Raw genomic sequence first — 23,802 nt, 5'->3', positions numbered from 1 at the left:
TTTAAAAAGGCTTACTATTATTAGATGTGCGCACGTGAGACTCAATAATATAATAAGATTGGTGGTATAAAAAAAAACAATGAATGAATGAATGTATATGACTGAAACACGATGCTCTTCAGACAGATCACAATCATCTGATCAGTGGTCTCACGCAGTCGGCGGGGACGAGCACGCATGACGCTCGCGTTCACGTACGACCTTGTTTTTGTTGATGTTTAATGAGTGCGGCTGCGCGCTGCTCAATGCTTTCGCCGTTGCTGACGCGACTTGGCAGGGAAAAAGACAGTGTGAGCCCTCTGGCAGTGGGTAGCGACTCTGTCGAAACTGAATAGGTAGTACGGCCCGAGAGAAGTGTTATTTGGGAACCCGCGATAGTAATTCAGCAACAATCTTAATCAGCGACTAACCAACCTCTCCCGTATGTGATCGCCCTTCCTCCTCGTCGGACGCTGCCAGCGAGGGCCAAGGAACAAAATAGCATATCGCCATTATATGATCCAGTGTCCAGCGTCACTTTTACCCTCCATGTGGGTGAGGGAACTGTGTGTTTCAGATTATGGCGAGAAAAACAGTTAGCAGGAAAAGGAAGGCAGGAGAGCCCAAGGACCAACAACAGGTAGGCGGAAACCCGGTGCGGATCCATATTAGCTAGCTAGTGAGTTATGCTAGCATGCTAACTGACACTGGGCTAGCCGGATTTAGCTGATACAAGCTATGCCAGAGGCCAAATTTTCATGACATTTTCACAGATTAACCACCAACTAAAGTACATAACGCTACATTGACAATCCATTACAACTGTGGTATTGTTTAAACGACAATACGTTGTTTTTCTGTTTGGAAGTTAGTAACTGCAAATGTTAGCATGGCGGTAGCCAACGGCAGTCCGTTGTCAACACGACAGCTAGGTTAACGTTAGCCAAAATGCTAGCTACCTCATCGAATATAGGCTTGTATATAATTATACCCATGATTAAATAATCTTTTCGTAGGTAGATTATATTGTCAGTCCCTTTTTCGTTTGGCGTCATTACATGTCAACCTGTGGTCACCATCCAGAACAGCAGCAGACAGATTTAATCATCACTGAAAACTGAATCTGCCTCATAGTAGCGAATGATTAGGTGTAGCTGTAGCTAGCTCTGTAGCTAGCTCTGTAGCTAGCGTTAACGTTAGCTGAAACGTTAACGAACAGTTAGCTAGCTGACTTACATGTAAACTAACCGTAGACGGGCTCGTCCAAGAGAATGAAATCGACCTCTGCTGAATTGACAGACAACATTCCTCATCAGCACGAACATCTTTCCTATACAATCAGCCCAGAGCCCAGTTGTTGACTTGAACTAGAAACTGGTTGACATCATCACTAGTTTATGTTTGTGATCTGCTTTTACTGGATTGTTTGCCAACACTGCCAGGGCATGTCTTGGCCATATGTGGCCACCATCTTTCACCAATATAAATAAATCACACTCATAGTAGAAAACCCATTTAATGTATCTATTATCTATTGCTCACTCACATCAGTCACAAGTATCAAAATCTACTAGAAAATTACAAAAAGACAGCAGATGGCAACACAAATTACTTTGAGGTCAAAGGAATAGAAACACACCACTAACACAACGTATGTGAGGTATGAATATTTAGGCCGAGACAATTAATAATCAAGAATTGTGTTTGTAATTTTATTATGAGGTGAACTGAGATGCCTCTGGTAGTTTGAGTGAACAATCAAGATAGTAAGAACAAAAAAAATGTAGATCACAAGAGTAGCTCCTCTGCTCCTCTCTGTGTTATCGTTTCATTAGTAGGGATGCCCGGATAATATTACTTTATCATTTAGACATACTGCAATTCTTTTACTACAAAAGGTGTGTTAGCTTTTAACGTGTACTTAAATATCTATAAAAAAAACCAAAGAAAATGTAAACATCGAGCCACAAGGTTTCAGTGTGTGTGAATAGTAGAGCTTAACTGTGCCCTCAGTGTTGGATGTACTGATGGACAAGCAAGAGTGTGACTAGTGTGCCTGATGTGACTCAGCCTCTTTAGCATGTATTTGTGTGTGTATGACAGATATGTTGTTGTGCTCCTGTCCTGACCAGGCAGTGATAATGCTGACTGACCCTGACACTGGTCCTATGAGGTCCACTGACTAACAATAGGCGTGGTCTGCACCTCCATTACAGACAGCCAATGATACTGGGCCACCTGAGCGAGATGTTGTATCAAATTCGGTGCCTTTGTTTGCACTCGTCCTGTATTGACCCAGCCTGATAAAGTGACAGCGACGGTGTGCGTGTGTGTGTTTTTGCTGTAATACTCCATGATCCACTAAGGCTCTTAATTCTGTACCGGCAAGTTACAGAGACGTGTCCACAGTCCCCTGGGGGATGGGTCTGTCTCAGTAAACACAGTTTGTGATCTTTAAATAGAGATCAAGAAAGCTGAAAAAGAAGACGACTGGATGCAATTAGATTATCTCATTTCATTTTATAGCATGATTCAAATTAATTCTTGGCTTCTTCAAAATTGTCTGTAAAACACAATTATTGTTTGTCTCTGACAGAGTGTGGACATCTGGACAAAGTCAGGTGCTTTCTCCACAGAAATCTTTGGGTACTTGACTTTGTTTAACTTTTCTTTCCTCAGCTGGGCTGGTGTCAGGCACCACACAAGCGGAGCCGTGTTTCTTGTTCATCACGTCATGACCAGCAGTGGTGGTGCAGTCGGCGCTCAGTGGTGTGTGCCCTCCGGGGGCGGGAGTTCAGGCCTCAACAGCAGCATGAGTTGCGGCTCCAGCGGAGCCTGCGGGGTTTTGCGGCCGGCAGGCTCCCTGGCATCCTCAAGGAGAGGGAGTTCTCTCTGGGCAGGCTCAACAAGGTGTTTGCTTCACAGTGGCTCAACCACAGGCAGGTGGTGTGTGGGACCAAGTGCAACACGGTGAGATGTCATTTTGTCACTGACCTCTATCAGTTATTTGGACATTGCCATATATTTCCAACAGTTGTTGTTAATCGGCCGGTACTTAATCAGTAAATATTACACGCTCTTAAATAATTTATAAACATAGAAAGGCAGTTGTTGGATGATTTCAACTGTCATGTAAACACTACAAACCAGGTTGCATTGCTGCCTAAAGGTTAATCTCAGAGTGAGTATAATTAAAGCAGCAGAGCTGAATCTGTCAAATTATTTTGTGATGCATCACAAAAGTCAGCAGGGTTCCTCCCAGGAAATCTGTTCTAGTAGGTGGTATGTATCCTGTGCCAGCATGTGTCCATTAAATAACAAAATTATTACATTCAGCTAATTTCCATAATTTTGTCCCTTCAGTGTTTCCATGTGGTGAATATATTCAGTCTAGGTGTTTCTATCAGATCACAGGACATGCACACAAACACTCGTCTGAATAATTCTAACTCAGGGTTCGTCTGTGTTTTAATTCCTGAACCTGGCAGGATAACCAGATTATTTTCCTCCCTTTACCTGCAGCTTTTTGTAGCCGATGTCCTGACGGGGCAGATAACACGCATTCCCATGCTGAAGGACAGGGAGTGTGGCAGTGGAGGCTCTGGGGTGGTGGGTACAGTGACGGCGGGGCGGCATTACCACTCCACAGCCGGCTCTCGTTCCCGGATGGACCAGCAGGGCTGCGGGATCCACGCTATCGAACTCAACCCCTCCAGAACCCTGCTAGCCACCGGAGGAGACAACCCCAACAGCCTGGCCATCTACCAGCTGCCCACACTGGACCCTGTTTGTGTTGGAGATGTAAGTTGTTTGGTTGGCATCTTAACCTAAAGTAATAACTTGTGAATTGGCTTTTTTTTTGTTGATTATTGTGAAAAAACACTCAACATATTACATTTTATGTAGCATGCAAGAATAGTAATATCTAAATGTATTGATATACACTGATATTTTGTTAATATTGCCCAGTCACTGTTTAGCAGTTCAGTTCAGGCTGAATAATGTAAGACTTGCTGTTTTGGGTTTTACATATGAGCCATTTGTTCTCCAGGATGGTCACAATGACTGGATCTTCTCCATAGCGTGGATCAGCGACAACATGGCGGTGTCTGGTGAGTTGTCTATATTAGCTAAGTTGTATGAATGAACACTAATTGTTCACGTTTGTACGCAGGTAGTAAAAACAATCTGTTATCTCGATACGTCTTATGTCACAATTCGCAGGGTCCAGAGACGGCTCCATGGGCCTGTGGGAGGTGACCGAGGAAGTCATGAGCCAGGCAGAGCGCAGTCAGAATGAGGAGTCGGTACCCTCCTACGCCCACATCTCCCACCGTGCCCTCAAGGACATCCCCAAGGAGTACACCAACCCATACAACTGCAAAGTCCGGGCTCTGGCCTTCAACAACAACCATAAAGTAAGGTTCAACCTGACACAACTGTTGGGGAAGCCACATGATTGCGTACTCCGTGACTTATTTCCTGCAAGTCTTAAACAGTATATGTTTATGATCAGTATGTATGATCATATAGATGGACAGCAGAGGAGTGGCTTATGCTGCAGAAGTGGTTTGAAGCATTTTTTTCTTGTCTTCTCAACTTTACAGGGGAAGAGAGTTTGAATCAAATACACTGATGTTGAGGACAATATGCTAAGTTCTTGAAAAAAGTTGATTCCTGTCTGTCAGCTGCAGTCATTTACATCTGTCTTCCCATGTTGTTCCTTTTCCAGGAACTGGGTGCTGTGTCCTTGGACGGCTATTTCCACCTCTGGAAAGCTGAGCACAACTTGTGCAAGGTAAATCAAAACATATAGTTTGAGTCGTAACCATTTTGTAATGCATTTCCTCTGCATATAGAAGAATCAACACGATGCAGGGGTGACCTAAAATGTATATCACGGTATTAACAAAAGTAAAAGGGATACTCTGACATGATTCTTACCTCTTTTGGCAATGTTGGGGAACAGATTTTAAAAATTTAAAACACAACGTATGTGTTTATAGGCTTCAAATAGGAGTAAGAATTAGGTGTAGGCCTACATGTTTTCTACATGTTTTGGGAGGAGTAGGCTGCCCCCCATTGTAGGTTAATTGGTAAATGTAATGTAATTCACTCTCAGAGTTAGACGAGAGGTAGGATTAGGTATCTCAACAGCATCTACTTGGCATAAAGGAAGGAAGGAAGTACAATAGTGTGCCACAGGGCATGTCTATCAAGTACATTTACAGCAACAACAGACGGAGAGGCTCACTGAGCAGAGGGAGCTTTCAATGTAATGATCACAACAGAGCCAGCTGAGGTTATGTTGCCTCAGCAAACTTAACAAGGCTCAACGTTCACACAATTTTTCTTGACTGTCCCCTAATGGCACCGGCCCTCGTTGAGAAAGCAGCAAGCCGAAGTAAAATGGTCAGCGCGCACATTTAAGAGTTTCCCTGTTGTTGTGGGGACATTTCCATCACGAATAAAGTTAATCCACTGGGTCTTCACTTGATGGATTGTGGGAGTAGAAGACATTTATGTTTGTTCTTGCAGATGACAGCAGTCATTTCTTACACTTGTTCTTATTTAATGGACCTTCTCAGTGGAGTTCATCTGGATGGCGTGGGAACTTGATAGCCTTGCGTGCTCTAACTTGTGTGTTCAAACAAAACGGAGAAAGGGCTGTTTCTGACGCAGTTCATCAGTTCCCATTTAACAGTCCCTGGTGTTTTCCCTCCAGATACTGTCCACCAAGCTGCCTCACTGCAAAGAGAATGTGTGTCTGGCGTATGGGCAGGACTGGTCGGTGTATGCTGTGGGTTCTCAGGCCCATGTTTCCTTTCTGGATCCGCGGCAGCCGACACACAGCATCAAGTCCGTCAATTCCAGAGAGAGAGGAAGCGGTAAGTGATCTTAAAGATGGCTAAATGTTTGGCTAAAAGAAATCGTTCAATAAGCTGTATAATGAAAGTAAAAGAGTTGTGGCTATACTGTAATTTCTCTATTTCTAAAGTATGTGTTGGGGCTCTATGTGGAGCAGATGGTTATCGTAAAACTTGCCAACGACCGAGCTTTTTAGTGGTAAAGCTCAAACAGGCAGGGGGGCTTGATGTTTACCTTTGGCTAGCTTTGCATTTATACATCTGTGTGTGTGTGTGTGTGTGTGTGTGTGTGTGTGTGTGTGTGTGTGTGTGTGTGTGTGTGTGTGTGATTGTGTGTGTGTGTGTGTGATTGTGTGTGTAGGGATCCGTTCAGTGAGTTTCTACGAGCACATAGTGACGGTGGGCACCGGCCAAGGTTCTCTTCTCTTCTACGACATCCGGGCCCAGAGATTCCTGGAGAACCCTTTGAATCCCGCTGGGGGCTACCGGAAGTGCCCAGGAGATGGCATCCTCAAGCTCACTACAGGGAAAGGCTGGCTGGTACACAATCTTTCTTCTCCTCTCTGCTTGTCGTCAATATGCTGCTCCTTTTTTTGGAAAGATGGGAGTTGGCCTGACACAAATGTTAAAGCACTGTAGTTATAGATCACTTACATAACTCTCTCTTCTCTCCTGCTGTTTCGACTCTTGTGCTCTGCTTCCAGAATCACGACGAGACGTGGAGGAGTTACTTCTCAGACATTCATTCCTTCCCCAACGCGGTGTACACCCACTGCTATGACGACTCCGGCACCAAGCTGTTTGTAGCAGGTGGCCCGCTCTGTTCCGGCCTGCACGGCAACTACGCAGGACTGTGGAGCTAGCCTCTCCGTCTCCTCCATCACTCTGTCACTACATCCTCGTCCAGATTTTTACCGAACCAGTCCCTCCATCCTTCTCCCTCTTCCGGTCCGTTGACATCACTGTCTTTGGTATCCCCTCTTGCTCATTGAATTGTCACTCTGTTTTGCTCACACGTGGACTCAGGAGCATGATCTTGCCCCCACTCGTATCACGGCTTTGAATATTGTTGTTGTGTATGTTTGTGTCCACCGTCACTCTATCCCCTTTCCCCTGATTATTCCTTTGCTCCTTCCACCTCAACTACTCAGTTTTGTTTTGTTTTTTATATGAAATGTACAAACAATTAACTAGTAATTTTCTCAAAAGCTGCAAAGTCTGCCACTAAAGAACTCAGAAGAGTTTTGAGAAATATAAAGAATAAACTAATACGTGTTCTCAGCATCATTTAAGACATTTACATCCAACACGCAGGGATTAGGCTATGGTCTTTTGCTGGCTTGTTTTTGTATGTAAGGATAGTGTTTACTGCTGCTTCCTCTGTGATAAATGACAGTGTCTTTGTGAAACAGCTGTGGGAACTTTCTCCCAAAAGTTCCTTTTTGTTCTCTCACTGAACTGGACGGCAATAAAACAAGAAACGGGAGGGAGAGAGTAAGACGGACTTAAGAGACGATACACTTTGAAGGACTGAAACTGGAGTGCAGTTTGACGTTTGATCGACAATATTCGCTGGTTGGAGCAGCCCGTCCTGTCCCGCAACAATCACAAAGAACTTCTCTCTTCTCCTGTCGGAAGTAAAACGAAGAAGCCAATCAGTACGGGACTTTGTGTTCATATTTTTCCCACCGAGATGATGTAAAGGAGGAACATTGAGAATGCTAAATGCAGTGTTGTTGTTCTGCTATTAATCCCAACAAATGCGTATTTTATTTTTTTGACTGTGTGATTTGACAGGCGAACCCCTGCTGACATTCTAATGACCTTTTATTTGTATTTATTTTCCCCCTTTCTCCGTCACCTTTATTCAGTGTGCCAGGGGTCTTTATACCTACTTCTTTTGAAGGATACATTGTCTTTTTTGCCCTCTGCTTACATTTCTAGAGAATATACTCTAAGACTTCTGTAGCGACTTAAGTATCATCAAGTATGATGACTGATAGATAAAGGAGCCTTTAATTGAACCTCCCCCTTAATGATTCTGGGACTCCTCCAACGAGAAGATCTGCAGTAGCTCACTCTGATCCGGCAGAAAGGATGCAAGCAGAACTAATGAGAATTTTTGGACTCTACCCTGAAGTTCAACGCTGCAGGCACATACATTAGTTGTTACAGTTGCACAACATTTCTTTTTGTCCTTTTTTTTTTGTACCAAGAAGTGAGTGATTCTGCTCTTCTCCGTGCTTGGTAGAGGCAGGGTAGGCTTGAGTTACGTTTTTGGCCTTCCTCAAGTCTTTCTGTGAAAGACTGCCACGGGCGATCATAGTTTTCCTTTTCTACAGTTTTCATGATAATGACAGGTTTAAAAAAAGAGACAAACCCCAATTACGACCATCAATTGAACAAATAACAACAAACACTTTTAAAGTGTATTTTATATATAAGTGTGTATACAGTATGTATGTGTAAAATACATAGGGACAATTGCATACATTTTTATGTATATGTCTGAGGAAGTGTGTGGATTGATCTGTCTACTTGGTGATGCCCTGTTTTTTTTATACATGCCTCATGAATGTTTTTACAAATGACTGAATCTGAGGATATTGTAAGATATAAACATCTGAAAAAACAAGCTATTAAATCTTTAAAAAAGAGTAAATAATAAAAATAAAATGTATATTGATGTAACGCTCCTTCTTTCCCTCGTGTTTGACATCATTTATCCACTTTAAAGGTTTTTCCCTCTTGAATTAAAATGGGTCGATGCCGATTTAGACGAACCGGGTGAGCACGTATTGTAGAAACGACGAAGCTGTGGTCGTCTTCAATAAGCAGAACAGGGAAAACAAGCCGCATGTGTGCATATAAGTCCAGCTCCGGGCCGAGCCTCTGGTGAAATGTGTGGTGAAGGTGAAGAAGTTGTGACCCGGAGAGGAGAGCTGAGCATCTACCGCGGCAGCGCGCGTCACGTGACCATCTTGTCTGCTGCTGGCCGACTGAAGCGTGTTAGCAGGTAACAAAAACATTCATTTTCTTACGTTTTTACAAGTTCGCTTTCCGCACCGCGACGCGTTTGAACCAAACGCTTAAGCGCGTTTTCGCCGAAATAGTTGGCCCTCGGCTCCGTCGCTTCGCCTCCACGGGGCTGTGAGGGATGTCTTTCGCAATTTTTCTCTGTTGTCTTGTTCCCCGGCGAGCAATGTCGGGATGGGATTGTGCTCCGCTTCGAGGCCTTTTTCTTTACATTTCACACAGCTATGTTTTGTTAGCCGGCTAGCCTGTTGTCTGCGAGTCGAGGGCGAGCCTGATGTAACTGCCACTATCGTTAGATAACTGCGGGTCTATAAATACGCGTAAGACTTCAGCGAGCCAGTTAGACGGTCGTTGGCTATCAACTTGGACCAGATTTAGATAGCATCGTTAGCTAGCTTCATCCCCGCTGCACCGCTTGTTCAGTATCGACGGTGTAGTGTCAGCATTAGCATGTCAGCAGCTAACTAGCGAGGACAAAGGGACCCCAGCAGCAGAGGCACCAAGTCGGTTAGTGTCGAGACGAAACTGACCCTAAAATAATCTGATTTGTTTTGGCGAGATAGACGTGTAACTTGAACCATTAGATAGTAGCAGTCCCATCTAGCGGAGTAAAGCAATGAGTAACCTCACAGCTACGGGCTAATGTTAGCATCGCTTCAAAACAACGCTTGCTTTATAACTAGGATACATTGTGGCTGATTGTCAGCTGTGACCAGCTAGATTGTGACACACGTAAACAACTAAACTGATGTTGGATCAATTAAATCTGTATGTCCGAATAAATGTGAGGATGTGCAGGGTGAACATACTGAATTGTTTTGTTGTTGTTGTGCGTAAGACCGTCGATACTCACACTCGTAATAACATTAATATTTGATGTTTTGCATACACGCGGCAGCTGCTGCAGCCTGTTTGTTAGTTATAAAAACACATCTTGACATTTTTCCCTGGAATTACATTTAAAGCCAGCTCGTCCTTTTGCATTAGCTTTGTTCAGTCCAGCAGCCAATAGCAGCAGTGCACTTGCCAACGTCACTCAGGCACTGTAAGCTGGACTGCTATTGTTCTCTGACATAAAACAAATGGGTCAGTGGGGATATCTGTTGTTGTAAGGACACCATAGTAACAGTTTACTATTTTAAATGGCATTACAAGGTATTCTTCATTATACAGAGCAATCACATTTTCTGTGTATTTGCAGGTGGAGAAAGCACCTTGTGCGTGTATATAAATGGTTGTTTTTAAGTGTTAATATGTATACAATAAGTTGCTACCGTGAATCATTACTGTTCGGGGATGTGGTATCATGCCCAGTTTGCGGCAAGGTTCAGATTGCACACGGCTCGGTTGTCAAATACACTCATGGAGAATAAATCAGCATTTTTACTGCGGTAGATTAATGTTGAGCGCGAGTGCATGTGTGCATGCAGTCGGAGGGGATGTGGGGACAGGGTATGCAGTGTTTGTTCTGCTTCACACACTGTGGTCTGTGCTGTTTGTAAGAGGACACTGGGTCGCTCTCCCTCCTTGACCTAGATTTTCAGTAAAGCTGGTCTGTCACCAGGCCAACTGTGTGAAACCTCCATGAGGGCAGTATTCATGATTGTGCAATAAGGCTTAGCTACGCTTACAGCACATATTTCTGGTATTAAACGCTTATTTACTTCTATGCACTCGCACAAGGGAAAGCGTTGAGGCTCTGCTGTAACAACATAGTAAATGAGATGAGTGTGTGTGTTTGTTTTGGACAGTTTAAGAACTGTACGTTAATGTCATTAATCCTTCTCTGTGTCTCCTTGTTTCCTTTGCAGATTTTTCTATTTTGTACATACAGAGTTTTGTATATACTGTATATGATGAGCTCGCTGGGCAGCGACAAGGCCCGGGGCCCTCGGGAAAAAGCGCTGCCTGCTGCCACTCACACTTCACAACCACAGAAACAAATACAGGTGAGAAACCTCAACCACCTGATCAAGAAAAACCTTTCTGAAAGCACACGCCTCTGAGCCACAGAAATTGAGAGACAAAACACCAGTGTGCACATGACTACCCGTGCCAACAAAACCACGGTGCACACATTATGCCATGACCTTCTTGGTCAATACTGAAAAGATTTTTTGTTTTCTCATTGCAGACACACAGTACTTTAACTTAGGAGGACAATAGGATGACAATAGGAGGAGCTTGCTTAGTAACTTAGTAGTTACAGACATTTATAACCAACAAAACAATGTCATTCATTCTTTTAGGTCCACCTATACAATCTAATAAAATCCAGTATAGCAGCTCTTCCTCATATGCTTCCTTTACAAAGCTTATAATGTTCGTCTTTTGTTTATTACTGAGGTTTTAGTAGTGGTGGTAATGACATGTACTAGACTGCACGGTATGGAAATGTTTGTAAATGGCACGGGCAAAGTGTAAGAAAAACTCTCAGTATAATGTAGTCCGGTTTAACAATTCATCCTCAATAATAGACATTTCGTTAAATTAATACCTCTCATTATTATTATTATTACATTATTGTCCCTGTAAAGGTAGTATGTATGGTTGAGCTGTTGCATTGAATTTTGCATGTAAATTTTACAGGTGTCTTTTACAGGTGCTTGTTCCTCCTTCTTTTGTCCTGTTAACCAAAATTTGACCCATTGGTCTCTGTGTTGCAGGCTACTGCTGAACAGATCCGGCTTGCCCAGATGATCTATGACAAGAATGATGCTGACTTTGAGGACAAAGTTAACCAGGTGAGGGACATTTGGAGCATTTGGCAGGCGGTACAAGGCTCACGGTCGGGCCACTAGGCTGAGCTGGGTCGAGCTGTCACGTTCTTCCATGACTCCTTTCCTCATGTGCATGTTTGATGCTGCGAGTGACACCCAACTTTTTGTGCATTTTGTCTTTGTTCCACCTTTTGTTGACTACAAGACATTTCTAATCTGATGTGTGTTTATTGCTTTTCTCAGCTGATGGAGGTGACTGGGAAGAACCAGGATGAGTGCATGGTAGCGCTCCACGACTGCAATGAGGATGTTAGCAGAGCCATCAACTTTCTCCTGGAGAGCACCTCCGACATGGTACATTTAATTTAATCTCCTCTTAAACTAAATTTACTAGACTCTTGTCATTTTCATCTATATGGATTTGCTCTTTCAGATCATTTGAAAAGATTTCTTCTGCTTGGAATGTGTGACATTAAATTTGGAAACTTTATTAGCACTGGGTAAAAACAATAGCATTAACTGTGGAAATAAGTGAGAATAATCATTCATCATTCATAAAAAACTTTCACAGCAGACATGTTGACATGTCACATGAAGAAAAGCACTGGTGTTATAATATGTAATTATGTTAATCAGTGCTTTATGATGTTGCTGATTGCTGCGATTGGGGTTTTTATGACCTTTTCACTTCTTAATGTCATATGGGCTATTTATTTATCCTTCATCAATTCATTCAGAAGTTATCTAAACCCTGAAGAGTTTTTTGAAAGTTGGCAGTATTTATCTAGAATGTCACCATGCAGATTTTTTTTTTAAAACCACTGTAGGATTAGTCACGTGTATAGGATTTACAGCAGAAGTAGCACTCTATCAGTCTGTACACAGTAGGTGTTCAGGTAGAGCACTGCTGTGCTTCAGCAGCGCTCACAGCCCAAATCACTGTAATTTCACTTTTAAAGTGCATGTGAAGCGAAATGCAAGCCAGTGCACGGCCTGTGAAGACAGCTGTATTGATTAAAATAGAATCCGATCTGTTCAGTCAGATGTGTGAGTGTGTGTGTGTGTGTGTGTGTGTGTGTGTGTGTGTGTGTGTGTGTGTGTGTGTGTGTGTGTGAGAGAGACAGACAGATGAGTGATAAATGCAGCTGAAACTCACCCTGTGTAGACAGCCTGTCAGGCTGCAGGACCATGTTTAACACAGCTATATTTTATATCTCTCTTTGCGCTTTTTTTGTAGTAGAGGAAAAAAAAAGGCTTGTGGCACATCAGTACTACATTTCAAGTTATGTAACATGCTCAGAAGAGAAGAAAAAAAGAAAAACACGAGGTTGTTGTGTATATGGTGTTGAAAAACAACAGTTGGCTCTTAGTATAAGAGAGTAAAAATCTATCTCTGAGGTGTCCTTTGCCACAGTGACTTTTAAGCAGTCTGCTTCCAACATTTGCCTCCATTTTATCATGAAGGCACAGTTTTGTACACAAAAGTCAAACAGCCAAATGTTTGGCAAACACTTGGTTGTTGTTCTGCCTGTGTGTTGCGGATCAGAGTGAATGTCCCAACATTTCTGAAGAGAACCAGTCTGCACAGATGGCGAGGAGAGGCTGTAGGGCAGGGCAGTCAGCCAGACAGCTACCCATGGTGTTGTTTTTGTTTTGTGGAAATCCCAAAATAGCAAATAGCTGGTTTTCGCCTTTTACGTGGAAGTCTGTACTCTTACGGTATATGCTGCAATCCACTGATTACATCTGCTACTACTGTAGACCTCAAGATCTTATCTTTCATTAACATAAGGAAAGGAGTAAGAGGTGGTGTAGCATAAAAGTGTCATTATTATTATTATTACCTCTGCCATGGAGATTATCATTTTGCCTGTCTGTTTGTTGGATGGTTGGTTGGTTTGTCAGCAGGATTACACAAAGCCCACTGAACTAAAAATAAACTGAAATAATTAGGCGTATTTAGGTGGCTGTTATCTATGAGTGAGTACAATTTGATGTGGCGCCAATAAAAATAAGTATCTAGTGGATTTAAATATGTTTTGGATTAGGCTTGATTGAATTAAAGGGGACTGTTGGGCCTTGGCTGAGGCATGGTTATTAATGGTTATTAATTTTAATCTGATATATTTCAAATTGACTATCTACCGTCTTACAAGGCCTCATCTGATACTTGTTTTTCTTGCGTAACGCTGCTGCACAGTGCACACTTCAGTACATAAGTTGGTCAAAAAATAGCCGACATCACAGCTTTTCTGTAACTGCTAACAGAAATGCTTCTCTGTAGTGTTTGGTATAGTGTCTCTTTTATCCTCTTGAACAGAATACACAAGTTCAAATGTGGGTTTCAACCAACAGCAGAATGCCTGAGGCTACTTTGACATAGTACAACTGTGAAATGTCACTGAAATGGAGTCAAAAACTGTTCTGTTATAGTACAGCTGCACTGCCTTCGAAGCACATTGTTGATATTTATATCTTATTTTACAGCTGGCTAGAGTTTTTAAGTGTTTTTAAAATGGTGAATAAAAACCATTTTACTAATCCTAAACCTTGTTTTTATTTTGCTGTTATGTGATGTGATTTATTCATCCTGTGTTTTTATTTCTTTGCTGTCTCTGTGTTTAGACCTCATGGGAGACGGTAGGGAAGAAGAAGCCCCTGGTGAAGGAGGGTCCATCGGAAAGCAAGGAGAACAAGGAGAACAGGGAGAAGAAAGGAGAGAGAGAGGCTAGCAAGGGCCGCGCAGTGGCTAACCGCAAGGCCAAGGGAGCCAGTCGCAGCCGACCGGGTACAGAGTCTAAACTTCGCATTAATTTAAATCTAGTTCAGAGTCCCCTGTCTCTCATGTAGCTTCTTAGTATTGTTTGATTACATCATAATGTTCCTAATGTGGTTTCTCTTCTCTCTCTCTTTTTTTTTTGGTTTGCATACATCCAGCACGTCCAGAGGAGAATGGCGTGGAGGTGACACCACTGGATAGAGGTTCAGATCGAGGTCGGAGGCTCAGAGGTGGCCGAGGTGAGCAAATGAGCAAATGCACATTACAACACTGTCAGTACGCCTAAGACTGAAGTTGATGTTTGACATTTGTGTGAATGTTTAGCAGGATCTGGAGGTCGAGGCAGAGGCAGAGCACCACCAGGGAGTCGGTTCTCAGCCCAGGGCATGGGGTATGGTGGACACACATACACATACTACATGTTTTGCTTTTTTTTTAACACACTTGAGTTAATTTTTCATTTTTAGCCATTAAAAGACATTTTTAATGTCGTTGTTTGGATAAGCATTAAGTCATCGCTCTTCTGATGGGAGCTTTGCCCTAATAATTAATATACACAATAAACAGAGTCCTTCACACAATCCTACACACATTGTTTATTTGGAAAATAATTAATTAAATCTGATTTGCCCCTCTGTCAACTGCTCTCTGGCCTTTTTTTGTGTATTTTCTGTGTAACTAAATACACTTCTTCATAACTCTTTCTCAGGACCTTCAATCCAGCGGATTATACCTCAGAGGCTGGGACAGGGACCACACAAACTGAGGTGTGGGACACGGTGGCCAACAACAGCACAGATGGGACAGGTAGGCTCTCTCAGAAGAGATATACTCTTGACCTAAAAAGGCAGTTCTATGGAGACAGGACTGTGCAGCTCTGTGTATTTTATGAAAATGTCCATGAGCTGCAGGCATCCTGCATCTCAGTAACCTACTTATTTCACCTGCATTTGAACTTTGTGACTCATCGTTGCTTGTCCTTAGTTGCCTGGAGGAGTACCTTGGAAGACTGGGCAGCTGAGGACTGGAGTGAGGATGTTAGTGTGAGTTGACATAAAAAGAAGCACATTACAGCATCAGTCACAATACAGTTTGTTGATGTCTAATTAAAACACCTCTGTCTGTTGTGTTCTTACAGCTCTCAGAGACCAAAGTGTTCACCTCATCATGTGCACCTGCTGCTGAGAATCACATTACACCTGGACAAAGGTAATTAACTGTCTCAGTTCTAATTTAATGCATTGGCGTTAATCTCGTATTACAGTGAGGCTTCATTTCACAAAAATTAGCAACAATTTTACACTAAAAGTAAAGCAAAGAATTGTCAGCAGCAATGAAAAAACTTTAATTCTGGGTCGATCTTTTACATACTGTAAATGTAAATACTATGTTATATTGGCAGTGCAAATCAGTCCCCTGTAGAACTTACTTGTACCTACTGTATGTACAATACATTACACTTCCAACTTTTGAATTTGGGCTGACAGTCTGGACATAGCTTCGTTGTCCTGGAATCATTTTCTAACTGACTTCACCAACTGTTTTCTGTGGTAGTTTGGACCTCGCCTCTCTGCTGCAGAAGCCTGTGGGTGGAGGAAGAGAACCACCTTCCTCCTCTTCCTCTCTGGTCTTCACAAACTCCCACCACCACCAGCCACCGCAGCAGCAACAGCAGCCGCCCCCCAGCCGCAATGCCACCAGCAGCACAAGCTACGCTCATGCTGCTCTGGTAAAAAAAACAAGAAACATTAAATACTTTTTCTTACACGTTCCTTCATATAAACTGACGAATAGACTCTCTCCACCTGTCTGTGCCAGTCGTCAGTGCTAGGAGCTGGTTTTGGGGACTTGGGCCAAGCCAAAAGGCCTCAGCCCAGCGCTGGAGCTCAGATACTGGAACAGCTGAAGGGTCCTGGCTTGGGTCCGCTCCCCTCTTCCCAGGCCGCGCCTCCTGTCAGCACCCAAGGAAGCAATGCCTCCATCTGCCGACTGCCAGGCCTGGGAGCACCAGTACCTCCACCCTCCTCATCAACCTGGGACATAAAGGCTTCGGAATCCAGTGCAACCTCGCTGTCCTCACAGTTCAGCCGTAAGTGGTTTAAGTGGGACGCTCATAGTGCAGCCACACAGCCAAGTGTGTCTGTTCTTGTCACATTTATTAACGTAGGCATGTGTGTATTCCTATTTAAAGTCCTTGTCCTGTGCCTGTACTTTGTGTGTGTGCAGGTGAGTTTGGCCTGCAGCCAGAGCCTTCTCTTGTGCTGAGCCAGCTGGTTCAGAGGCACACCGGCCCCTCCTTGCCTCTGGCGCGTCAACCCAGTCCTCCATCGCAACAACAAGCGGCCTCTGCTTCAGCCTCGCCTGCTCCCCAGCACACCAGCACGTCAGCACAGGCAGGCCCGGTGATGGCTACTGCTGGTGCTAAACCTCCTGCCCCCAGCGCAGGGCTGGACCCTCAGGGTGGCAGTACACCGCAGCAGCAACGGGCGCAGCTCAAGGGCCAGAAACGAAGGATACCTCCCACATCAAAGGTACAGGCTGTATGTTGATGAACAGAAGGTTGCAATTACTTCAAAATTAGCTTAAAATACATTAATACAAACGCAGCTGTTGACCAAATACAAGTAGTTACATAAATATAATACCATGGTCCTGAAACATGACTGTGTCCCTCCCTCCTGGCAGATCCCCTCCACGGCAGTAGAGATGCCAGGCTCGGCTGACGTCCCCGGGCTGAACCTCCAGTTTGGAGCACTAGACTTTGGCTCGGAGTCGGCATTGCCGGAGTTTGGAGTTGTGGACAATTGTGTGAATGCAGCATCCAGGGAGTCCACGCCGGCCCCTGCCCCTGCACCACCTGCACCAGGACCAGGGTCACAGAGCCAGACAAGCCTGTACTCCAAACCGCTCAGGTACTGTCACTGATGCCTGCCTAGTTTCTAGTTTATATTGTTACAGACACTGATCATTTCGAGAGTTTCATTCTCTCCACGTCAGACATAAAAGACATATCAAAAGAGAGTCAATACAGGTGTTTGTAAACGCATAAAATATAATGTGTATAGTCGACCAAACGGCATCCTTATTTCATAATATACCACGTTTCTCTTTAATTCATCAGCTCATCTGGGCTGATTTTCTCCAATATCTTGTTCTTCTTCCTACCCTGCTGTTGTCTTACAGTGAGTCGCTGGGCAGCCCTCTCTCCGTCTCCCTGCCTCTGCCCCTCTCCTCATCAGAGCCAGTATATCACTCCTCCACGGCGTTGCCCAGCCTCGCTCCTTCCTCATTAGGGACTGCCAACTCCGCCAATCCTCCCTCCTCTTCGACAGCCTCCACCAGCTCCTCCTCCGTACCCTCCTCCTCTCACTTCTCCACAGTGGGGGGAAGTTACGATGGGACCATGTCCCCTCACACGCGGCTGGCCTTTTCCCAGAGCAAAGAGGCCACGGGGCCAGTTATGGTGAGTAGAAATAGTTGACAGAAATGCTCGTGCTTCTTTTTTTTAGGGCTTTTAGCCTTTTGTAGTTAACTGAGATGATAAATCATCGAAATTCACACAGAACCCATGTTCGGAAACTGTGAACTCAAAGGTTCTCAAGTGTTTGTTTTCAATTTAGAGTGATTTAAACATACAACAAGGAACTTTTAAATGGTTAAGAAACAGTCTCAATATCATACTGATGCCTCTATATGACATACACATGCAAACTAGACCATCAGCAAGAAGGTTGGCTATTTCTGTGCAATTCACTTTCATAATTATCTATGGCAAAGTCTCTGTAGCTCTGTAGTCTTGAAGTACAGCAGTGGTTATTTCTGTATTGCCAGACAGCAGCAGAACAGGTGGTTTGTAACACAACTGTGGACTCGACTTCTAATTGTTAGCTACTGTTGCTCTCTGTTATCAGAGCAGAGAGAGGCACTGAGACGAGGCTTTTTAATGTACACAAAGTCAAATCCTTTGGCTCTGACCCGAGTCCTTCACAAATGAATCCACTGTCCAGCAGCATTAAACAACTTCAACAACCCTGTTCCTATGGTGTATGTTTGTCTCATAGACATGGTTATGATATTGATTTATTATCTGTATATGCAAACAGTTGTGTTTTCTTTATCACCAGAATGGGCTGAATGGTGTAAGGACCTCTGCTGCTCTAGACAGTAAGTTGCCTACTTTACCTACTGGTGATCTTTTTGTTCAGTTCATATTTTCTTGTGTAATCGCCTATGAACAGCCATTTCTCTTAGGCTTTGCTGTTTTGAGTCCTTTCCAAATAAAAACCTTTTCTGTACTCCTCCTCTCAGCTTCATCAGCGTCCTCCACACCGAAGCCAGAATCGCCGTCTCTGAACATCAGCGCCAACGGTCCCTCAGCACCCTCCTCCCACTTACCTTCCAACCTGCCTGCACACAGCTCCACCGCGCTCTCCAACCTGGCACAGGACCTGCCCTCAGCCAGCCAGCTTAACTCGCTCAACAGGTGACCGACATACACATGGCTTCACCAGCGTTGGCAAAGAGGGACCTAAAAAACTCTTTGCAAAGTCGTATTTACTACCTTTCTGACCCATTATTGACCAGCCTGAAGTTTCAAGAGAGTGTCCACTATTGGGTGCATGCTGCTGCCACTCCTGTACATTTTCATATTTAATGCAAATGTATTTATGAATACAAAATTATGTTTTATAATGTGATAATCATTGCCAATCATTGTCATTGCCACAACAGTGCACTGATCATCAGTCATTCCTCTCTGTTTTCACTCTACAGCCATGTCAGCAGTCATTCCTCAGTTTCAGCTCTGGGCTCCAGCTCTCTCACCGTAAGTACCTGTCTCATCTTTCTCAAGCATAATGGTTACAACCTTCTGTGTGATGATATGCATCTGCAGTCAGAAAAAATAGACTTATTTCAAATCTAACCTGAACCCCCATTCCTCGCCTTCCTCAGTACACCAGTGTCGACAGCAGCGTAAGCTCCCTGGCCCCCTCCACTGGCTCCTACACGTCAGCGCAGCCCTCGGCCTCAGCACTCCACTCAACCCACAACAGCAGCAACAGTAGCAGCAGCATCAGCCACCTGGCCAATATGGCCAACATGCCCAACATGCCCAACATGCCCAACATGCCCAACATGGGCCACAACATGAGCAGCACAGTCGGCGGCATCACTGGCACAGGCGGACTTCACTCTGTTGCCACCGCCGTCACCGCGGCGCTGGGACTTGGCTCCAATGGAGCTACTGCCACGTCTAACCTCTCTGCACCGAGGACCAACGCCCTGCTCTCTTCCACTGGTACACACACCTCAGACACTGGGAATGTTTGTGTGTGATGGGTTGTTCTTACTCCTTGGTCTGTCCCCATGATAATACAAGTCAATAAGTGATGTTTCCTTGCATTGACAGGTAAAGCTCCCCCTAACCTGTCCCAAGGAGTGCCACCTCTACTGCCCAACCAGTATATCATGGGCCCAGGGGGGCTGCTGCCAGCATACCCAGTAAGAAGCCTGTCAGGATCTAGAGTCATTGTAGTTTACTGGTTTTCCTTTTAAATCACAGAACCAAAATGGGATATTTCTCCCATCACATCTATTAATTGCTTTGCTCATGTTAAACCCCCTCAGAACTGATGAAGATGCAGTCATTTTTTTTCTTTAAAATATGATTTATTCAGTATTTCTAGCTGACCACACCTGTCCTTTGTTTGTTACAGCAGATCTATGGCTACGAGGACCTCCATATGCTCCAGTCCAGACTGCCAATGGTGAGCCTCATCACCACACTCTTGGAACAGCTCTAACGCAGGTGTTTTAGCTTGTTTGGTTGTTGCGTGGCTCCTCTCCTGATCCTCTTCTGTCCCTTCAGCCCTCTTTGCAGGATTACTATGGAATCACATTCCCTGGCCCCGCAGCGGCTCTGTCTGGCAGAGACGGGAGCCTAGCCAACAACCCCTACTCAGGTAAGGCCCCTTCACCTTTTGCTGACCTGGCCTAAATTCTAGTGGTAGTCCTCACCTGACAGCTCTGCTGTGTGTGTGTTTTTTAGGTGAAGTCACAAAGTTCGGCAGGAATGACTCCACCTCCCCGGCACCCCCCACAAGCTTAGCGGCCCCGCAGCCTCCCCAGGGCCAGAGCCAAGGACAGAGTCAGGCTCAGCCCCAGCCTCCGCAGGCCCAGCCTCAGCCCCAGGGCCAGCCTCAGCACCACAACAGTCAGCAGGCTTTTCTGCCTCCAGGCTACAGCTACACAGGCCTGCCTTACTACCCCGGGGTGCCCGGCGCCGTACCCAGTGCTGCTGCCTTCCAGTATGGCCACACCATGTTTGTTCCTCCCGGGGGCCCAGGACCAGCCTCGGCCAAGCAGCACAGTATGGGCCTTGGTCTGGGAAACCCCTCGGCTAGCCCCTTCCAGCAGCAGACACAGCAGCAGCCCAGCGGTTACGGCCAGCACGCCTTCAGCTCAGGTTAGTGGAACAACCTGTAAATTATTTTGAGTCTGTGTTATTAAATCCCAGAATATTTGTATTATCATTATTATATAATATTATTACATTTGTTTTCATTAGAAATATGCTTGACTTTAAATATTCATTAGTCTCTTGGTGTCCAAATTAGCAAGAATTAAACAATCGTGATCATAACATAAAATCAAAGCTTATAAACATTCATTGCATTAATTAGATGAGACTATTAAGGGCTCAAGAGTCTGGAAATCGTTGGTTTTGGTGTCTTGAAAGTGCTTGATTTTACTCTTAACTTGCTGTACAAATCCTGTCATGTGTTAAGTTTGAACTCTGGTGGATGTTTTCCTCTCCAGGGTATGAGGAGCTGACAGCGGGGCCAGCAGGAGTGGACTACAGTAAAGGATACAACTCCTCCTCACAGGCACAAGCCAAATCTGCTACTACTGGACCTGGGAAAGGTGAGAAGACAACACACGCACTTACTAATGTCTTAATTTGTTTTTTTAGAGGAATTGTAAAATGAAAATGTTGTTTACTTTCTGCTAGGTGTCTCAGTGACATCCAGTAACTCGGGTGTGCCAGACATCAGTGGAAGTGTTTACAATAAGACCCAGGTGAGCCTCAAACACTCAACGCTCCACTCATCCTGTTGTCTTGCTTTTTATGCCATTAAATAATCAAGTTTGGAGTTTAATGTGTCCATTCTTCTCCGTCTGCAGTCTTTTGATAAGCAGGGTTTCCATGCGGGGACCCCTCCTCCCTTCAGCCTGCCATCAGCACTGGGGGGTCCAGGGCCTCTGAACCCTGGAGCAGCTCCTGGAGGCTATGCACCGGCCCCATTCCTCCACATCCTGCCTCACCAGCAACCACACTCACAGCTGCTGCACCATCATCTAGCTCAGGACGGACAGGTAACACTCAGAGAGATATGTTTTTTTTAGCAGTTTCCCGAGGGAGATGCTCTCAGATGTTTTACATTATTTGTCTGTCTATTTTCAGGGTGGTCCTAGCCAGCGTGGCCAGTCCAGCAGCCTGCAGCAGAAGAGCCAAGTCAACAAGTCGAGCTACGGCAGCTCTCCCTACTGGGCCAACTGAGATGGCTACATCTATGATGCGTTTGTGTGTGTGTGCATGGACAGACACCAACACACAGCACCACACCTGTGTATCTGACTGACAAGATCGTAGAGGGACAAACCATTTTACAACACAAGCTAAAACACACACTACCACCCCCCCCTCCCCTTTGCTCTGTATATCCCCTTTTCAAATTTATGGCTGTTGTATGTAAAATATATTTATGTATGTATTTATACAGTATATATGTATTGGTAGGACATAAAATGTGGTTTTCTGCATTTTGTTTTTATTTTGAAGGACATTTTATTTCAAAAAAAATGTGGAAAGATGAGAATGCTAAATCATGGAGATGAAGTTGGTGAATATACTTGAACACAAGCATCTTGTGATGTGGATTTTTTTGTATGCATACATGAATTGAGAATGATGTACATAGATTCTACACATCATTTTCACGGCAAAGGCCTTTTTTTATTTTAGAGGAAAAACGTTTTTTGTAACTTTGGTCTCCCACATCTGTGAATCCTTATATTGAGGGTGACTTGAGTTGATAGCTTGACTTTTCTTTTTTGCCCCGTTTCCCTCCATCTGTCTCTCATTCCTCAACTCTTTACTAGTTGGCTGGTTTCATCAGCCAGGCCTTGGATTTGATGTCATTTTAACATTGGTTTAATCCTTGTTGTCCAAATTAAAAGTTATGAACAGTTCGTATGGGTCTGGCATCAATATTTACCAACCACATTGCTTTTCTGGATTCAGACCCACAACTTTCATGCACATGCAGCATCATACTGATCCTTATGAACCAGTTTTACACTTTTCACGTTTTCCCAGTCTCACTGTGTCAGATGGTCGAGGCAACAGACATTAACTTTTAAAATATTTGATATACTAAATGACCAAAGGCTGTCACTGTGCAAAATGTGGACACAGGCAGATGTGAGTACTGTTGGGCCTTTGCCAAATTACACAAAGTACCAACTCTCAAGGTCAGTCAACAGGTTGAGCGGGTTCCTGGAACAATGTAGCGTCAAGGGTTGATATCTGATGCTTCAGGATAAAATTACACATGACAGACCATATTTAGTTTTTGGTTAACACTATTTTATACTGAGCAAGCCAAAATAACAAAAACACTTCACAATCCAATCCAATCCAATATGCAACAGACAGAAACAGTCTGAAGCCTCTCGAGGTTTTTTATGTCAATTTTTTTCCCATCATAAATTTGAACACAGTCCAATATATAATACTTAAGTGGAGTATATGGATGCTTTTTATTTTATTATACAGAGCTCCAGCACTTCCAACCAGCCTTTAAAAGCTCAACTGATTTTTACATACTGCAATCGTGTGAGCAGAGCAGGTCGTTTTGAGGATGGGGCTCATGGTGTTGAGCTAAAATTTATCTTTTACTGTTAGTGTAACTTTTGACCATTTTCCCATCATTGGAATATGCCTTGTCATGATTATAAAGATCCAAATCCATAATATTTTTTAACAGCTTATTGCTATCACGCCAACTCTAGTCTGTAAAGTTATGTACCTATATGCGTCAAGAAGATACGGAGGCCCTAAAAGGGCCATGCATTCATACATTTTATTTCCTCCGTTTTCCTGTGATAATGAGTTAATTTCATTTGTTTTCTCGAGATCTCAAGTTATTATCTCGAAATAACAACTGCCATTTTCCCGAGATAACGGGATAATTTTCTCGACATCTCGAGATAACGAAACTTTGTTTTCCCGAGATAAAGACTCATTATCTCGAAATAACAACTGCCATTTTCCCGAGATAACGGGATAATTTTCTCGAGATAACGAAACTTGGTTTTCCCGAGATAACGAGTTATTATCTCGAAATAACAACTGCCA

General features: G+C 43.9%; 2 protein-coding genes across 5 annotated transcripts; both read left to right on the top strand.

Annotated features, from left to right (window-relative positions):
* Window positions 1–204: 204 nt before the first annotated feature.
* On the top strand, window positions 205–8,542 carry dcaf12 (DDB1 and CUL4 associated factor 12). The gene is made up of 9 exons (XM_073468346.1): window positions 205–619; window positions 2,659–2,949; window positions 3,502–3,780; window positions 4,031–4,091; window positions 4,204–4,397; window positions 4,712–4,777; window positions 5,705–5,867; window positions 6,208–6,386; window positions 6,551–8,542. Exons 1-9 carry the CDS (start codon window positions 560–562, stop codon window positions 6,707–6,709), a joined length of 1,452 nt encoding a protein of 483 aa, XP_073324447.1. The 5' UTR covers window positions 205–559; the 3' UTR covers window positions 6,710–8,542.
* A 233-nt stretch (window positions 8,543–8,775) lies between these two features.
* On the top strand, window positions 8,776–22,634 carry ubap2a (ubiquitin associated protein 2a). 4 transcript variants are annotated; one of them, XM_073468243.1, is made up of 27 exons: window positions 8,776–8,862; window positions 10,694–10,831; window positions 11,549–11,626; window positions 11,846–11,956; window positions 14,228–14,390; window positions 14,540–14,620; window positions 14,709–14,772; window positions 15,091–15,188; window positions 15,366–15,424; window positions 15,520–15,590; window positions 15,936–16,110; window positions 16,200–16,470; window positions 16,608–16,912; window positions 17,067–17,293; window positions 17,565–17,844; window positions 18,506–18,545; window positions 18,690–18,864; window positions 19,155–19,206; window positions 19,335–19,680; window positions 19,792–19,883; window positions 20,099–20,149; window positions 20,251–20,344; window positions 20,431–20,847; window positions 21,201–21,305; window positions 21,394–21,461; window positions 21,567–21,758; window positions 21,847–22,634. In XM_073468243.1, the coding sequence occupies exons 2-27, from the start codon at window positions 10,736–10,738 to the stop codon at window positions 21,940–21,942; spliced, it is 3,807 nt and encodes a 1,268-aa protein (XP_073324344.1). In that variant the 5' UTR covers window positions 8,776–8,862; window positions 10,694–10,735; the 3' UTR covers window positions 21,943–22,634. The 4 variants fall into 4 exon arrangements, with proteins under 4 accessions (XP_073324344.1, XP_073324342.1, XP_073324345.1 ...); XM_073468241.1 differs by having other exon boundaries at window positions 14,706–14,772; XM_073468244.1 differs by lacking the exon at window positions 8,776–8,862 and adding an exon at window positions 9,304–9,389.
* The last annotated feature ends 1,168 nt before the right edge of the window (window positions 22,635–23,802 follow it).

Source organism: Pagrus major, chromosome 6 (assembly GCF_040436345.1).
Source record: "Pagrus major chromosome 6, Pma_NU_1.0".
Classification (NCBI taxonomy): Eukaryota; Metazoa; Chordata; class Actinopteri; order Spariformes; family Sparidae; genus Pagrus; species Pagrus major.
Note: the sequence above shows the minus strand (reverse complement) of the source record. Positions and strands in the feature narration are given on the sequence as shown.